The sequence below is a fragment of the Oncorhynchus nerka genome, unplaced genomic scaffold, assembly GCF_034236695.1.
Source record: "Oncorhynchus nerka isolate Pitt River unplaced genomic scaffold, Oner_Uvic_2.0 unplaced_scaffold_1140, whole genome shotgun sequence".
In the NCBI taxonomy this organism is placed as follows: Eukaryota; Metazoa; Chordata; class Actinopteri; order Salmoniformes; family Salmonidae; genus Oncorhynchus; species Oncorhynchus nerka.
Window position 1 is genome coordinate 20,001 of NW_027040186.1, and position 15,629 is coordinate 35,629.

Genomic DNA, 15,629 nt, shown 5'->3' on the forward strand with positions numbered 1-15,629 from the left:
TCTCAATATCCAAGACTGAGGACACTCTACATCCAAGACTGAGGACCCTCAACATCCAAGACTGAGGACACTCTACATCCAAGACTGAGGACACTCTACATCCAAGACTGAGGACACTCTACATCCAAGACTGAGGACACTCTACATCCAAGACTGAGGACACTCTCAACATCCAAGACTGAGGACACTCTCAACATCCAAGACTGAGGACACTCTCAACATCCAAGACTGAGGACACTCTCAACATCCAAGACTGAGGACACTCTCAACATCCAAGACTGAGGACACTCAATATCCAAGACTGAGGACACTCAATATCCAAGACTGAGGACACTCTACATCCAAGACTGAGGGACACTCTCAATATCCAAGACTGAGGGACACTCTCAATATCCAAGACTGAGGACACTCTACATCCAAGACTGAGGACCCTCAACATCCAAGACTGAGGACACTCTACATCCAAGACTGAGGACACTCTACATCCAAGACTGAGGACACTCTACATCCAAGACTGAGGACACTCTACATCCAAGACTGAGGACACTCTACATCCAAGACTGAGGACACTCTACATCCAAGACTGAGGACACTCTACATCCAAGACTGAGGACACTCTACATCCAAGACTGAGGACACTCTCAATATCCAAGACTGAGGGCACTCTACACCCAGTGGTGTGTGGCTGTCTGGCTCCTCTCCTGCAGTCAAATGACCTAGTTGCCTCATGGATGGAATGTTATTCATATTTTTGAAAATTAAAAAACTTTTATTTTTTATTTTTTTTATGCCGAAAATCTGGTGTTTCTATGTCAAACAGTTGTGTTATGCTTCAGTCTTCTGTGATGTATATAAAGTGTAGTATTGGGAAGTAAACTCAAAATGTAATACATTTCAACTCTATATCTGACATGATACAGGTGTTTTCTTTCTGTTAAGCCCATAACCACGTTTGTGAGGTGTACATTTTGTTTCAACGTAGATTTGTTTAAGACCAAGAAACACTCTGTGATCCTGATTTCCCCACTGCAGTAAAAAGGCTTAAGGTCCTTTTATACCAAATTAGGAAGAATCCTAAACTGAGACTATTATGCAAAAGTAGAGATGATTTATTGGGACATCATGATGCCCAAAAAGTGCATTGTACAGAAAAGTACATAAACAAAAGTGTGGAAAAAACGTTTCGACATCAAGCCACCCTCAGTGTGAATAAACAGGACACCCGAGAAGTATCCAACTGGGATTCCTGGGAAACCTGGGGATTTAGTGAAAGCTCCCAGACTTTTCCAATCCTCGTTCCTCAGCCAGGGCAACACCTCATCAAGAGAGTGTGATTCCAAATCCCCTCTGCTCCGCTCTACATTTAGTTAGACCGTAACGGACCTAATCTACGCTGTCAAAACGTACAGGACAGACCACAAATTACTCCTCAATAGTGACCCTTTGACCCGGACACTTGTTTTCCCCACAGGACCTGCTGTTCAGGTTGCAGTGACCACCAGACCCAGGGATGGTAATAGCCAGCCTATCAGGTGGCAGCAACGTGGGGGTTGTAACTCCCTACAGACCAAGGACAGACGGCCAGTCACCGAAATAACAGATTAGTGAACTGATAGCCAAGGAACTGCTGGGTTCAGGGAATCTAACAGATTACTTCCTCATTACTACAGGCTCACACAGGAAATACTCCCAGATGACTTCCTCTTTCCTCCTAACAAAAAGGCTCTCAGAGCAGGAAGACAGACAGGCAGACAGTCAGATATGGGTTGCACTACGCCCCAAATTCAACCCTATTCCCTATATAGTGCACTACTTTAGTCCAGAGCCCTATTCCCTATATAGTGCACTACTTTAGACCAGAGCCCTATTCCCTATATAGTGCACTACTTTAGTCCAGAGCCCTATTCCCTATATAGTGCACTACTGTTGACCAGAGCCCTATTCCCTATATAGTACACTACTGTTGACCAGGACTCTATTCCCTATATAGTGCACTACTGTTGACCAGGGCCCTATTGCCTATATAGTGTACTACTGTTGACCAGAGCCCTATTGCCTATATAGTGTACTACTGTTGACCAGAGCCCTATTCCCTATATAGTGCACTACTGTTGACCAGGGCCCTATTCCCTATATACTGTACTGCTGTTGACCAGGGCTCTATGTAGGGAATAGGGTGCCATTTGGGATGCAGATTTAGGAACTCACCAGTTTCTGTTCCTGCAGTCAAACGTGACGACACCATTTTCATCTGGGGTCCAGGCGATGCCTGTGGAAATGGTGTATTGGAAATATATGGTACAATGCTGAATTATCAGTTCAGATGACCTGATAGACTCAGTTATAGACTGGAACAGCTGAGTCCCACTATACCTCTAATGACCTGATAGATATAGACTGGAACAGCTGAGTCCCACTATACCTCTAATGACCTGAATGACTCAGACTCAGTTATAGACTGGAACAGAGTCCCACTATACCCCTAATGACTCAGCTATAGACACTGCTATTCTCCATTAAAACTGCTGTCAGTTAAACCTAGCAAGGCTATTGGGTTCAGCTGGGCCTGCTGCAGTGTGGAGTGCTGATCTGTACTTGAGCTAGCTAGCTGGCTAGCTAGCTAGCTGGCTAGCTGGCTGGCTGGCTGGCTGGCTGGCTGGCTGGCTGGCTGTCTGTCTGGCTGTCTGTCTGTCTGTCTGTCTGTCTGTCTGTCTGTCTGTCTGTGGTTTGTGAGTGAGTGAGTGTGTTGTTACCTGGGTAGAGTCTGAAGAAGCCAGTGGCACTGCCAAAGTACTGCCAGGTTAGAGTAGGGTCCTTCTGGAAGTTATCCACAAACACATCGTTCAGGGCCTCCGACATGTACACCCCGTTTAGAATACCAGGGTCTGACCAGACCGAGGGAGGGAGGGAGGGAGGGAGGGGAGAGAGAGAGAGAGAGGGAGGGGAGGGAGGGGGGAGAGAGGGGGAGTAGAAGCAGAGGGACAGGGAGGGAGGTAGAGAGAGAGAGGGGAGGGGAGAGAGAGAGAGAGAGAGAGGGAGGGAGACAGAGAGAGAGGGGAGGGAGAGGGACAGGGAGGAAGTGAGAGACAGAGTGAGAGAGATAGAGGGGGAGAGAGAGAGAGTGGGAGAGGGTGTGAGAGAGGAAGTGTGTGAGAGAGAGAGAGAGAGAGAGAGAGAGAGAGAGAGAGAGAGTGGGAGAGGGTGTGAGAGAGGAAGTGTGTGAGAGAGAGAGAGAGAGAGAGAGAGAGAGAGAGAGAGAGAGAGAGAGGGTGTGGAGAGGAAGTGTGAGAGAGGAGAGTGAGAGAGAGAGAGAGAGAGAGAGAGAGAGAGAGAGAGAGAGAGAGAGAGAGAGAGAGAGAGAGAGAGAGAGATAGTGTGTGAGAGTGAGTTAGAGAGTGAGTGAGAAAGTGTTAGGGGGTGAGTTAGGGAGTGAGTGAGAAGTGTTAGGGGGTGAGTTAGGGAGTGAGTGAGAGGAACAGGTTAAATAGTTAGTATCTGATGAACATTGCTCCCTTTAAGGCCTCTGAAGCAGTAATGAGAACAACATCAAATGGTTTTCATTCGGCGGAGCACAAAGGCAACAGCTAAAGACAGGGAGCCTAACCCAACCCTGTCTGGATAACGTTGGGAGACCATGGCTATATGGACCAGACAGGGAGCCTAACCCAACCCTGTCTGGATAACGTTGGACCAGACAGGAGCCTAACCCAACCCTGTCTGGATAACGTTGAGAGAGCCAACCCTGTCTGGGCATGGTTGGACCAGACAGGATAACCCAACCCTGTCTGGACGTTGGACCAGACAGGGCTAACCCAACCCTGTCTGGATAACGTTGAGAGACCGTTGGACCAGACAGGAGCTAACCCAACCCTGTCTGGATAACGTTGAGAGACCATGGGAACCAGACAGGGACCCTGTCTGGATAACCAGACAGGAGCAACCCAACCCTGTCTGGATAACGTTGAGAGACCATGGCTATATGAACCAGACAGGGAGCCTAACCCTATATGAACCAGACAGGGAGCCTAACCCAACCCTGTCTGGATAACGTTGAGAGACCATGGCTATATGAACCAGACAGGGAGCCTAACCCAACCCTGTCTGGATAACGTTGAGAGACCATGGCTATATGAACCAGACAGGGAGCCTAACTCAACCCTGTCTGGATAACGTTGAACCAGACAGGGAGCTAACCCAACCCTGTCTGGATAACGTTGAGAGACCATGGCTATATGGACCAGACAGGGAGCCTAACCCAACCCTGTCTGGATAACGTTGAGAGACCATGGCTATATGAACCAGACAGGGAGCCTAACTCAACCCTGGGCTGAACCAGACAGGAGCCTAACCCAACCCTGTCTGGATAACGTTGAGACCCAGACAGGAGCCTAACCCAACCCTGTCTGGATAACGTTGAGAGACCATGGCTATATGAACCAGACAGGGAGCCTAACCCAACCCTGTCTGGATAACGTTGAACCAGACAGGGAGCTAACCCAACCCTGTCTGGATAACGTTGAACCAGACAGGGAGCTAACCCAACCCTGTCTGGATAACGTTGAGAGACCATGGCTAAATGGACCAGACAGGGAGATAACCCAACCCTGTCTGGATAACGTTGAACCAGACAGGGAGCTAACCCAACCCTGTCTGGATAACGTTGAACCAGACAGGGAGCTAACCCAACCCTGTCTGGATAACGTTGAGAGACCATGGCTATATGAACCAGACAGACCAACCCTGTCTGGATAACGTTGAGAGACCATGGCTATATGGACCAGACAGGAGCCTAACCCAACCCCCTGTCTGGATAACGTTGAGAGACCATGGCTAAATGGACCAGACAGGAGCCTAACCCAACCCTGTCTGGATAACGTTGAGAGACCCAGACAGGAGCCTAACCCAACCCTGTCCGTTAGACAGACAGGAGCCCAACCCTGTCTGGATAACGTTGAACCAGACAGGGAGCCTAACCCAACCCTGTCTGGATAACGTTGAGAGACCATGGCTATATGAACCAGACAGGGAGCCTAACCCAACCCTGTCTGGATAGACAGGGAGCCTAACCCAACCCTGTCTGAGAGACCATGGCTAAATGGACCAGACAGGGAGCCTAACCCAACCCTGTCTGGATAACGTTGAGAGAGAGACCATGGTCTGGATATGAACCAGACAGGGAGCTAACCCAACCCTGTCTGGATAACGTTGAGAGACCATGGCTATATGAACCAGACAGGGAGCCTAACCCAACCCTGTCTGGATAACGTTGAGAGACCATGGCTATATGGACCAGACAGGGAGCCTAACCCAACCCTGTCTGGATAACGTTGAGAGACCATGGCTATATGAACCAGACAGGGAGCCTAACCCAACCCTGTCTGGATAACGTTGAGAGACCATGGCTATATGAACCAGACAGGGAGCCTAACCCAACCCTGTCTGGATAACGTTGAGAGACCATGGCATTGTCCTAAGCAGCTGACCTTTGTTGTAAACGTTGGTGGGAACCTGTATGTCGCTCTGCAGAGTGTTGACCTGGAGCTTGTTGAAGTGTTCATTCTCTTCCAGAGGAAACTCTCCTCCCAGCTCGATAGCGTTTCCATCTTTATCCACCGAGTTGATCAGCATAGAGTTATAGTAGTCAAACTGATGAGGAGAGAGAAATCACAGAGTTACTGTAGTCTGACTGATGAGGAGAGAGAAATCACAGAGTTACTGTAGTCTGACTGATGAGGAGAGAGAAATCACAGAGTTACTGTAGTCTGACTGATGAGGAGAGAAATCACAGAGTTACTGTAGTCAGACTGATGAGGAGAGAGATCATAGAGTTATAGTAGTCGAACTGATGAAGAGAGAGAAATCACAGAGTTACTGTAGTCTGACTGATGAGGAGAGAGAAATCACAGAGTTACTGTAGTCAGACTACAACAGAGAGCATAGGAAGAGATAAGGTCAAACTACAACAGAGATCATAGGAAGAGAAGGTCAAACTGCAACAGATATCATAGGAAGAGAAGGTCAACCTACAACAGAGATCATATGAAGAGAAGGTCAAACTGCAACAGAGATCATAGGAAGAGATAAGGTCAAACTGCAACAGAGATCATAGGAAGAGAAGGTCAAACTGCAACAGATATCATAGGAAGAGAAGGTCAACCTACAACAGAGATCATATGAAGAGAAGGTCAAACTGCAACAGAGATCATAGGAAGAGATAAGGTCAAACTGCAACAGAGATCATAGGAAGAGAAGGTCAAACTGCAACAGAGATCATAGGAAGAGAAGGTCAAACTACAACAGAGATCATAGGAAGAGAAGGTCAAACTACAACAGAGATCATAGGAAGAGAAGGTCAAACTGCAACAGAGATCATAGGAAGAGAAGGTCAAACTGCAACAGAGAGGGCACATCACAAAGGTCAATAACCGCTATACATTTCAAACCTTGAATATTTTGTACAGCAGTACTGATCTTGTTTTGTGTTTTATATGTAGAATAATAAAGTTATATTTGTTACGCTACTTTGCATTCAGAAAGTATTCAGAACCCTTGACTTTTTACGTTACAGCCTTATTCTAAAATGTTTTAAATAAAACAAATTCCTCATCAATCTCCACACGATATCCCAAAATGACTAAGTGAAAACAGCTTTTAAGACATTTTTTGCAAATGTATTAAATATTGTAAACAAAAAGTATTCAGACCCTTTGCTATGGTCTCAGGTGCATCTTGTTTCCATTGATCATCCTTGAGATGTTTCTACAACTTGATTCGACTCCAGCTGTTGCAAATTCAATTGATTGGACATGATTTGGAAAGGCACACACCTGTCTATATAAGGTCCCACAGTTGACAGTGCATGTCAGAGCAATAACCAAGCAATGAGGTTTAAGGAAGTGTCCATAGAGCTCCGGGACAGGGTTATGTCGAGGCACAGATCGGGGGTAGGGTACCAAAACATTTCTGCAGCATTGAAGATCCCAAAAACAAAGTGATCTCCATCATTGTTAAATGGAAGAAGTTTGGAACCCCTAATACTCTTCCTAGAGCTGGCCATCTGGCCAAACTGAGCAATCAGGGGAGAAGGGTCTTGGTCAGGGAGGTGATCAAAAACCCGATGGTCACTCTGACAGAGCTCCAGAGTTCCTCTGTGGAGATGGGAGAACCTTCCAGAAGGACAACCATCTCTGCAGCACTCCACCAATCAGGCCTTTATGGTAGAGTGGCCAGATGGAAGCCACTCCTCAGTAAAAGGCACATAACAGCCTGCCTGGAGTTTGACAAAAGGCACCTAAAGGACTCTCAGACCGTGAGAAACAAGATTATCGGTCTGATGAAACCAAGATGAAACTCTTTAGCCTGAATGCCAAGCGTCACATCTGGAAGAAACCTGGCACCATCCCTACGGTGAAGCTGTGGGGATGTTTTTCAGCGGCAGGGACTGGGAGACTAGTCAGGATCGAGGGAAAGATGGACGGAGAAAAGTAAAGAGAGATCCTTGATGAAAACCTGCTCCAGAGCACTCAGGACCTCTGACTGGGGCGAAGGTTGACCTTCCTACAGGACGATGACCCTAAGCACACAGCCACGACAATGCAGGAGAAGCTTCGGGACAAGTCTCTGAATGTCCTTGGGTGACCCAGCCAGAGCCCAGACTTGAATCCGATCTAATATCTCTGGAGAAACTAAATGTCTAAAAACCTGTTTTTGCCCACGTCATTATGGGGTATTGTGATGTCATTATTGGGTATTGTGATGTCATTACGGTGTATTGTGATGTCATTATGGGGTATTGTGATGTCATTATGGGGTATTGTGTGTAAATTGATGAGGGAGGGAAAAAAGGTAATCCATTTTATGATAACATTATGTGGATAAAGTCAAGAGGTCTGAATACTCTCTGAATGCACCGTATACCAACTCAGTCTGTGACGATCGGTTACTTTTGAACAACAGCCCTTAAAAAGTGTATTCGTAAAGAGGAACTGTGACTGACCTGTAAAGTAGCGTTGAATTCATGGTATAGATCAGCGTCCTCCGCTGCCTCCGCCAGTCTCTTCACAGACTTCATCTTCCTACCCAGCATGCCCTCCATCTCCTCAGCAAACTTCTTCACCAGTTCCTCTCCGTCCACCTCCTCCATCTTCACCGTGGGCTCAATGTCTTTGTATTTCTGGAGAGGAAAGGGTTAAATACCCTTAATAAACATGTTTAAGTAACAAACGGTCCCTGATATCAGGGTCCTGTTAAAGGCACAGGTGAACTGTCAGATTTGATTGTCTTTCAGGAATCAGGTGTTTTCAAGTCTGTAATTGAATCCACTTCCACAGGGGAGCTGTCATAAGAGACACATGTAACATATTGTATGACAACAATCAGAGAAGAGTTGGATCTATTGGATTGGCTAGAGAACATAGAGCTTATCTCTAAATAGAACCTTGACAAACCGCTATCTGACTCTGTTGTCTCAGCTGGTGACTATTCAACAGCTGTTGGTGGATTACACTAGTCTGTTAATCATCTCCTGTTGTTTTTACCACAGTCAGTCTTTGACAATGGTGTTAACCTTTTTGGGATAGGGGGCAGCATTTTCACTTTTGGATGAATAGTGTGCCCAGAGTGAACTGCCTCCTACTCAGTCCCAGGTGCTAATATATGCATATTATTAGTAGTATTGGATGGAAAACACTCTGAAGTTTCTAAAACTGTTTGAATGATGTCTGTGAGTAAAACAGAACTCATATGGCAGGCAAAAACCTGAGAAAAATCCAACCAGGAAGTGGGACATCTGAGGTTTGTAGTTTTTCAAAGCTTGGCCTATCGAATACACATTGAGATATGGATGAGGTTTCACTTCCTATGGCTTCCACTAGATGTCAACCATCTTTAGAAACTGGTTTGAGGATTCTACTATAAAGGAGGGGCTCATGAGACCTCTGAGTCAGTGGTCTGGCAGAGAGCCTCGGTCTCATGACGCGCTCTCCCGACAGTTACCTCTCATTCCAGTGCTTTTCTTCAGACAAAGGAATTCTCCGGTTGGAACATTATTGATGTTTTATGTTAAAAACATCCTAACGATTGATTCCATACATCGTTTGACATGTTTCTAAAGGACTGTAACGGAACTTTTCGAGTTTTTGTCTGGATGAAGTGCCTGCGCCTCATTAAGATGGATTACTGGGCTGAACACACTAACAACAAGGGGCTATTTGGACATAAATGACAGACTTTATGGAACAAATCAGTCATTTATTGTCGACCTGGGATTCCTGGGAGTGCCTTCTGATGAAGATCAACGGTAAGTGAATATTTATGGTGTTGTTTCTAACTTTGTTGATTCCAAAATGGTGGATATTCCTCTGGCTGTTTTGGGTTCTGAGCGCCGTTCTCAGATTACGCTTTTTCCGTAAAAAGAAATAGAAATCTAATTCTGTGAATAACACTTGTAGCTTTTATCAATGTTTATTATGAGTATTTCTGCAAAATCACCGGATGTTTTGGAATCAAAACATTACTGCACGTAAGGCGCCAATGTAAACTGAGATTTTTGGATATAAATATGCACATTATCGAACAAAACATACATGTATTGTGTAACATGATGTCATATGAGTGTCATCTGATGAAGATCATCAAAGGCATCGAGGCATTCAGTTACTTTTCAATTAAAAGTTAGAATGGGCAAAACGAGTGACCTAAGGGACTTTGAGCATGGTATGATTGTTAGTGCCAGGCGTGCCGTTTCCAGTATCTCAGAAATGGCCAGCCTGATGCAGGAGTGAATAGCATCCCAGCTCCCAGCTGGATCCCAGCTGGATCACTGGATCAGAGGGAATAGAACCCCAGGCTGGATCACTGGATCAGAGGACAGGAGGGAATAGAACCCCAGGCTGGATCACTGGATCAGAGGACAGGAGGGAATAGAACCCCAGGCTGGATCACTGGATCAGAGGACAGGAGGGAATAGAACCCCAGGCTGGATCACTGGATCAGAGGGAATAGTACCCCAGGCTGGATCACTGGATCCAGGCTGGATCACTGGATCAGAGGGAATAGAACCCCAGGCTGGATCACTGGATCAGAGGGAATAGAACTCCAGGCTGGATCACTGGATCAGAGGACAGGAGGGAATAGAACCACAGGCTGGATCAGAGGGAATAGTACCCCAGGCTGGATCACTGGATCAGAGGACAGGAGGGAATAGAACCCCAGGCTGGATCACTGGATCAGAGGACAGGAGGGAATAGACCCCCAGGCTGGATCACTGGATCAGAGGGCAGGAGGGAATAGTACCCCAGGCTGGATCACTGGATCAGAGGACAGGAGGGAATAGAACCCCAGGCTGGATCATTGGATTAGAGGACAGGAGGGAATAGAACCCCAGGCTGGATCACTGGATCAGAGGACAGGAGGGAATAGAACTCCAGGCTGGATCATTGGATTAGAGGACAGGAGGGAATAGAACCCCAGGCTGGATCACTGGATCAGAGGACAGGAGGGAATAGTACCCCAGGCTGGATCACTGGATCAGAGGACAGGAGGGAATAGACCCCCAGGCTGGATCACTGGATCAGAGGGCAGGAGGGAATAGACCCCCAGGCTGGATCACTGGATCAGAGGACAGGAGGGAATAGAACCCCAGGCTGGATCATTGGATTAGAGGACAGGAGGGAATAGAACCCCAGGCTGGATCACTGGATCAGAGGACAGGAGGGAATAGAACCCCAGGCTGGATCATTGGATTAGAGGACAGGAGGGAATAGAACCCCAGGCTGGATCACTGGATCAGAGGACAGGAGGGAATAGAACCCCAGGCTGGATCACTGGATCAGAGGGAATAGAACCCCAGGCTGGATCACTGGATCAGAGGACAGGAGGGAATAGAACCCCAGGCTGGATCACTGGATCAGAGGACAGGAGGGAATAGAACCCCAGGCTGGATCACTGGATCAGAGGACAGGAGGGAATAGACCCCCAGGCTGGATCATTGGATCAGAGGACAGGAGGGAATAGAACCCCAGGCTGGATCACTGGATCAGAGGACAGGAGGGAATAGTACCCCAGGCTGGATCACTGGATCAGAGGACAGGAGGGAATAGTACCCCAGGCTGGATCACTGGATTAGAGGACAGGAGGGAATAGACCCCCAGGCTGGATCATTGGATCAGAGGACAGGAGGGAATAGAACCCCAGGCTGGATCATTGGATTAGAGGACAGGAGGGAATAGAACCCCAGGCTGGATCACTGGATCAGAGGACAGGAGGGAATAGAACCCCAGGCTGGATCACTGGATCAGAGGGAATAGTACCCCAGGCTGGATCACTGGATCAGAGGGAATAGAACCCCAGGCTGGATCACTGGATCAGAGGGAATAGAACTCCAGGCTGGATCACTGGATCAGAGGACAGGAGGGAATAGAACCACAGGCTGGATCACTGGATCAGAGGGAATAGTACCCCAGGCTGGATCACTGGATCAGAGGACAGGAGGGAATAGAACCCCAGGCTGGATCACTGGATCAGAGGACAGGAGGGAATAGAACCCCAGGCTGGATCACTGGATCAGAGGACAGGAGGGAATAGAACCCCAGGCTGGATCACTGGATCAGAGGACAGGAGGGAATAGACCCCCAGGCTGGATCAATGGATCAGAGGGCAGGAGGGAATATACCCCCAGGCTGGATCACTGGATCAGAGGGCAGGAGGAAATAGTACCCCAGGCTGGATCACTGGATCAGAAGGAATAGAACCCCAGGCTGGATCACTGGATCAGAGGGCAGGAAGGAATAGTACCCCAGGCTGGATCACTGGATCAGAGGGCAGGAGGGAATAGTACCCCAGGCTGGATCACTGGATCAGAAGGAATAGAACCCCAGGCTGGATCACTGGATCAGAGGGCAGGAGGGAATAGACCCCAGGCTGGATCACTGGATCAGAGGACAGGAGGGAATAGACCCCCAGGCTGGATCAATGGATCAGAGGGCAGGAGGGAATAGACCCCCAGGCTGGATCACTGGATCAGAGGGCAGGAGGGAATAGTACCCCAGGCTGGATCACTGGATCAGAAGGAATAGAACCCCAGGCTGGATCACTGGATCAGAAGGAATAGAACCCCAGGCTGGATCACTGGATCAGAGGGCAGGAGGGAATAGTACCCCAGGCTGGATCACTGGATCAGAGGGCAGGAGGGAATAGTACCCCAGGCTGGATCACTGGATCAGAAGGAATAGAACCCCAGGCTGGATCACTGGATCAGAAGGAATAGAACCCCAGGCTGGATCATTGGATTAGAGGGCAGGAGGGAATAGAACCCCAGGCTGGATCACTGGATCAGAGGGAATAGTACCCCAGGCTGGATCACTGGATCAGAAGGAATAGAACCCCAGGCTGGATCACTGGATCAGAGGACAGGAGGGAATAGACCCCCAGGCTGGATCACTGGATCAGAGGACAGGAGGGAATAGAACCCCAGGCTGGATCACTGGATCAGAGGGAATAGTACCCCAGGCTGGATCACTGGATCAGAAGGAATAGAACCCCAGGCTGGATCACTGGATCAGAGGACAGGAGGGAGATGACAAGGGGACACTCACAGAAAGCTTCAGGCCTCCAGTCTTTAGTAAATCAAATCAAGTCAAATTGTATTCGTCACATGCGCCAAATACAACAGACCTTGTAGACCTTACAGTGAAATGCTTACTTACAAGCCCTTAAGCAACAATGCAGTTTTAAGAAAATACAAAGAAAGTAAGAGATAATAACAACAAATAATTCAATAGCAGCAGTAAATATCAATAGTGGGGCAATATACAGGGGGTACCATTACAGAGTCAATGTGCGAGGTCACGGGTGTCGAGGTAATTGTGGTGATTATGTACATGGAGGTAGAGTTATTAAAGTGGCTATACATAGATAACGACAGAGAGTAGCAGCAGCGTGGGGGGGAGGGGCAATGCAAAAGTCTGGGTAGCCATTTGATTAGCTGTTCAGGAGTCTTATCGCTTGGGGGTAGAAGCTGTTTAGAAGCCTCTTGGACCTAGACTTGGCGCTCCGGTACCGCTTGCCGTGCGGTAGCAGAGAGAACAGTCTATGACTAGGGTGGCTGGAGTCTTTGACAATTTTTAGGGCCTTCATCTGAAACTGCCTGGTATAGAAGTCCTGGATGTCGTACTACCCTCTGTAGTGCCTTGCGGAGGACGAGCAGTTGCCATGCCAGGCAGTGATGCAACTCTTCAGGATGGTGCAGCTGTAAAACATTTTGAGGATATGAGGACCCATGCCAAATAATTTCATTCTCCTAAGGGGGAATAGGTTTTGTCGTGCCCTCTTCACGACTGTCTTGGTGTGCTTGGACCATGTTCATTTGTTGGTGATGTGGACGACAAGGAACTTGAAGCATTCAACCTGCTCCACTACAACCCCGTCGATGAGAATGGGGGCGTGCTCGGTCTTCCTTTTCCTGTAGTCCACAATCATCTCCTTTGTCTTGATCACATTGAGGGAGAGGTTGTTGTCCTTGCACCACACGGTCATGTCTCTGACCTCCTCCCTATAGGCTGTCTCATCGTTGTCGGTGATCAGGCCTACCACTGTTGTGTCATCAGCAAAATGAATGATGGTGTTGGAGTCGTGCCTGACCATGCAGTCATGAGTGAACAGGGAGTACAGGAGGGGACTGAGCACGCACCCCTGAGGGCCCCCCGTGTTGAGGATCAGCGTGGAGGATGTGTTGTTGCCTACCCTTACCACCTGGGTGCGGATCGTTAGGAAGTCCAGGATCCAGTTGCAAAGGGAGGTGTTTAGTCGGTCACAACTAGCAGACTTGTTTACGTGTGCGTTTTGTTGCCAACCTTATCTTATTTTGCTACCTGACAACTTTACGGTTTTTACTTTTTAATTACCGTTTATATTTTTTGTTTTTTCCTCACTCAACTTTTCTCATTCAACTTTTTCACTCCGGACGCTTTATCTGGACATGGTTCGTCAGGACCTCCAACAGCCGAAGCTGAGTAGTAACATTAACATGATGCCTTCTAATTGTAGTCGCTGTACTTATAATATACAGGAGAACAATCACCTTACGGCGAGGATAGCTGTGCTACAAGCCCAGCTTCAGACGCAATCGTTAGGCAAGGGTCATTTCAGTGTAGGAAAGGATGAAACAGCATCTGTGCCACTAGTAAGTAGAGATAGTAACGTTAGTATAAATCCCCTCGCACGGTTCCCGCAGCTTTCTCATGGCTTCTGGAGGGAAATGCTGTAGGAATGCTCAACCGGTGTCGCTCATTCAGCCGACAGAAACTTTCAACCGATTTTCCCCATTAAGCAGCGAGTAGGAGTCTGAGGCCGAGCCTTCTCTTGTCTCTACTTCTCCCGTTACAGGGTCTGAGACGCCGAAGCTTCCCACCATTAGCTCTGACAAATTGAAAACACTAGTCATTGGCGACTCCATTACCCGCAGTATTAGACTTAAAACTAATCATCCATCGATCGTACACTGTTTACCAGGGGGCAGGGCTACCGTTAAGGCTAATCTGAAGATGGTGCTGGCTAAAGCTAAAACTGGCGAGTGTAGAGAGTATAGAGATATTGTTATCCACGTCGTCACCAACGATGTTAGGATGAAACAGTCAGAGGTCACCAAGCGAAACATAGCTTCAGCGTGTAAATCAGCTAGAAAGATGTGTCGGCATCGAGTAATTGTCTCTGGCACCCTCCCAGTTAGGGGGAGCGATGAGCTCTACAGCAGAGTCTCACAACTCAATCGCTGGTTGAAAACTGTTTTCTGCCCCTCCCAAAACATATAATTTGTAGAAAATTGGCCCTCTTTCTGGAACTCACCCACAAACAGGACCAAGCCTGGCCTGCTGAGGAGTGACGGACTCCATCCTAGCTGGAGGGGTGCACTCATCTTATCTACCAACATAGACAGGGCTCTAAATCCTCTAGCTCCACAATTAAATAGGGTGCAGGCCAGGCAGCAGGCTGTTAGCCAGCCTGCCAGCTTAGTGGAGTCTGCCACTAGCACAGTCAGTGTAGTCAGCTCAGATATCCCCATTGTCTGTGCCTCGACCTAGGTTGGGAAAAACTAAACATGGCGGTCTCTGTTGATGCTTGTTCTAGGTCCCAAGATGCTTGTTCTAGGTCCCAAGAAACCTAGCGATCTTCTGTTGAATCTGACAATTAATCTTGATGGTTGTACAGTCGTCTCAAATAAAACTGTGAAGGACCTCGGCGTTACTCTGGACCCTTTTTTATTTTTTATTTCACCTTTATTTAACCAGGTAGGCTAATTGAGAACAAGTTCTCATTTGCAACTGCGACCTGGCCAAGATAAAGCATAGCAGTGTGAACAGACAACACAGAGTTACACATGGAGAAAGCAATTAACAAGTCAATAACACAGTAGAAAAAAAAAATGGGCAGTCTATATACAATGTCTGCAAAAGGCATGAGGAGGTAGGCGAATAATACAATTTTGCAGATTAACACTGGGGTGATAAATGATCAGATGGTCATGTACAGGTAGAGATATTGGTGTGCAAAAGAGCAGAAAAGTAAATAAATTAAAAAATTAAAAAAAACAGTATAAAAACAGTATGGGGATGAGGTAGGTGAAAATGGGTGGG

At 47.5% G+C, this 15,629-nt stretch overlaps 1 protein-coding gene across 1 annotated transcript in view; it reads right to left on the minus strand.

Annotated features, from left to right (window-relative positions):
- The window catches only part of LOC115127671 (voltage-dependent calcium channel subunit alpha-2/delta-4-like), a gene marked incomplete at its 3' end in the record, with an annotated part of 43,089 nt that overhangs the window by 11,625 nt on the left and 15,835 nt on the right, over positions 1–15,629 (minus strand). The window contains exons 2-5 of the mRNA XM_065016118.1: positions 7,997–8,173; positions 5,484–5,646; positions 2,754–2,885; positions 2,209–2,269 (exon numbers count right to left, since the gene is read on the minus strand). Coding sequence (XP_064872190.1) covers positions 2,209–2,269; positions 2,754–2,885; positions 5,484–5,646; positions 7,997–8,143 — 503 coding nt within the window. The remainder of the gene's footprint in view (positions 1–2,208; positions 2,270–2,753; positions 2,886–5,483; positions 5,647–7,996; positions 8,174–15,629) is intronic.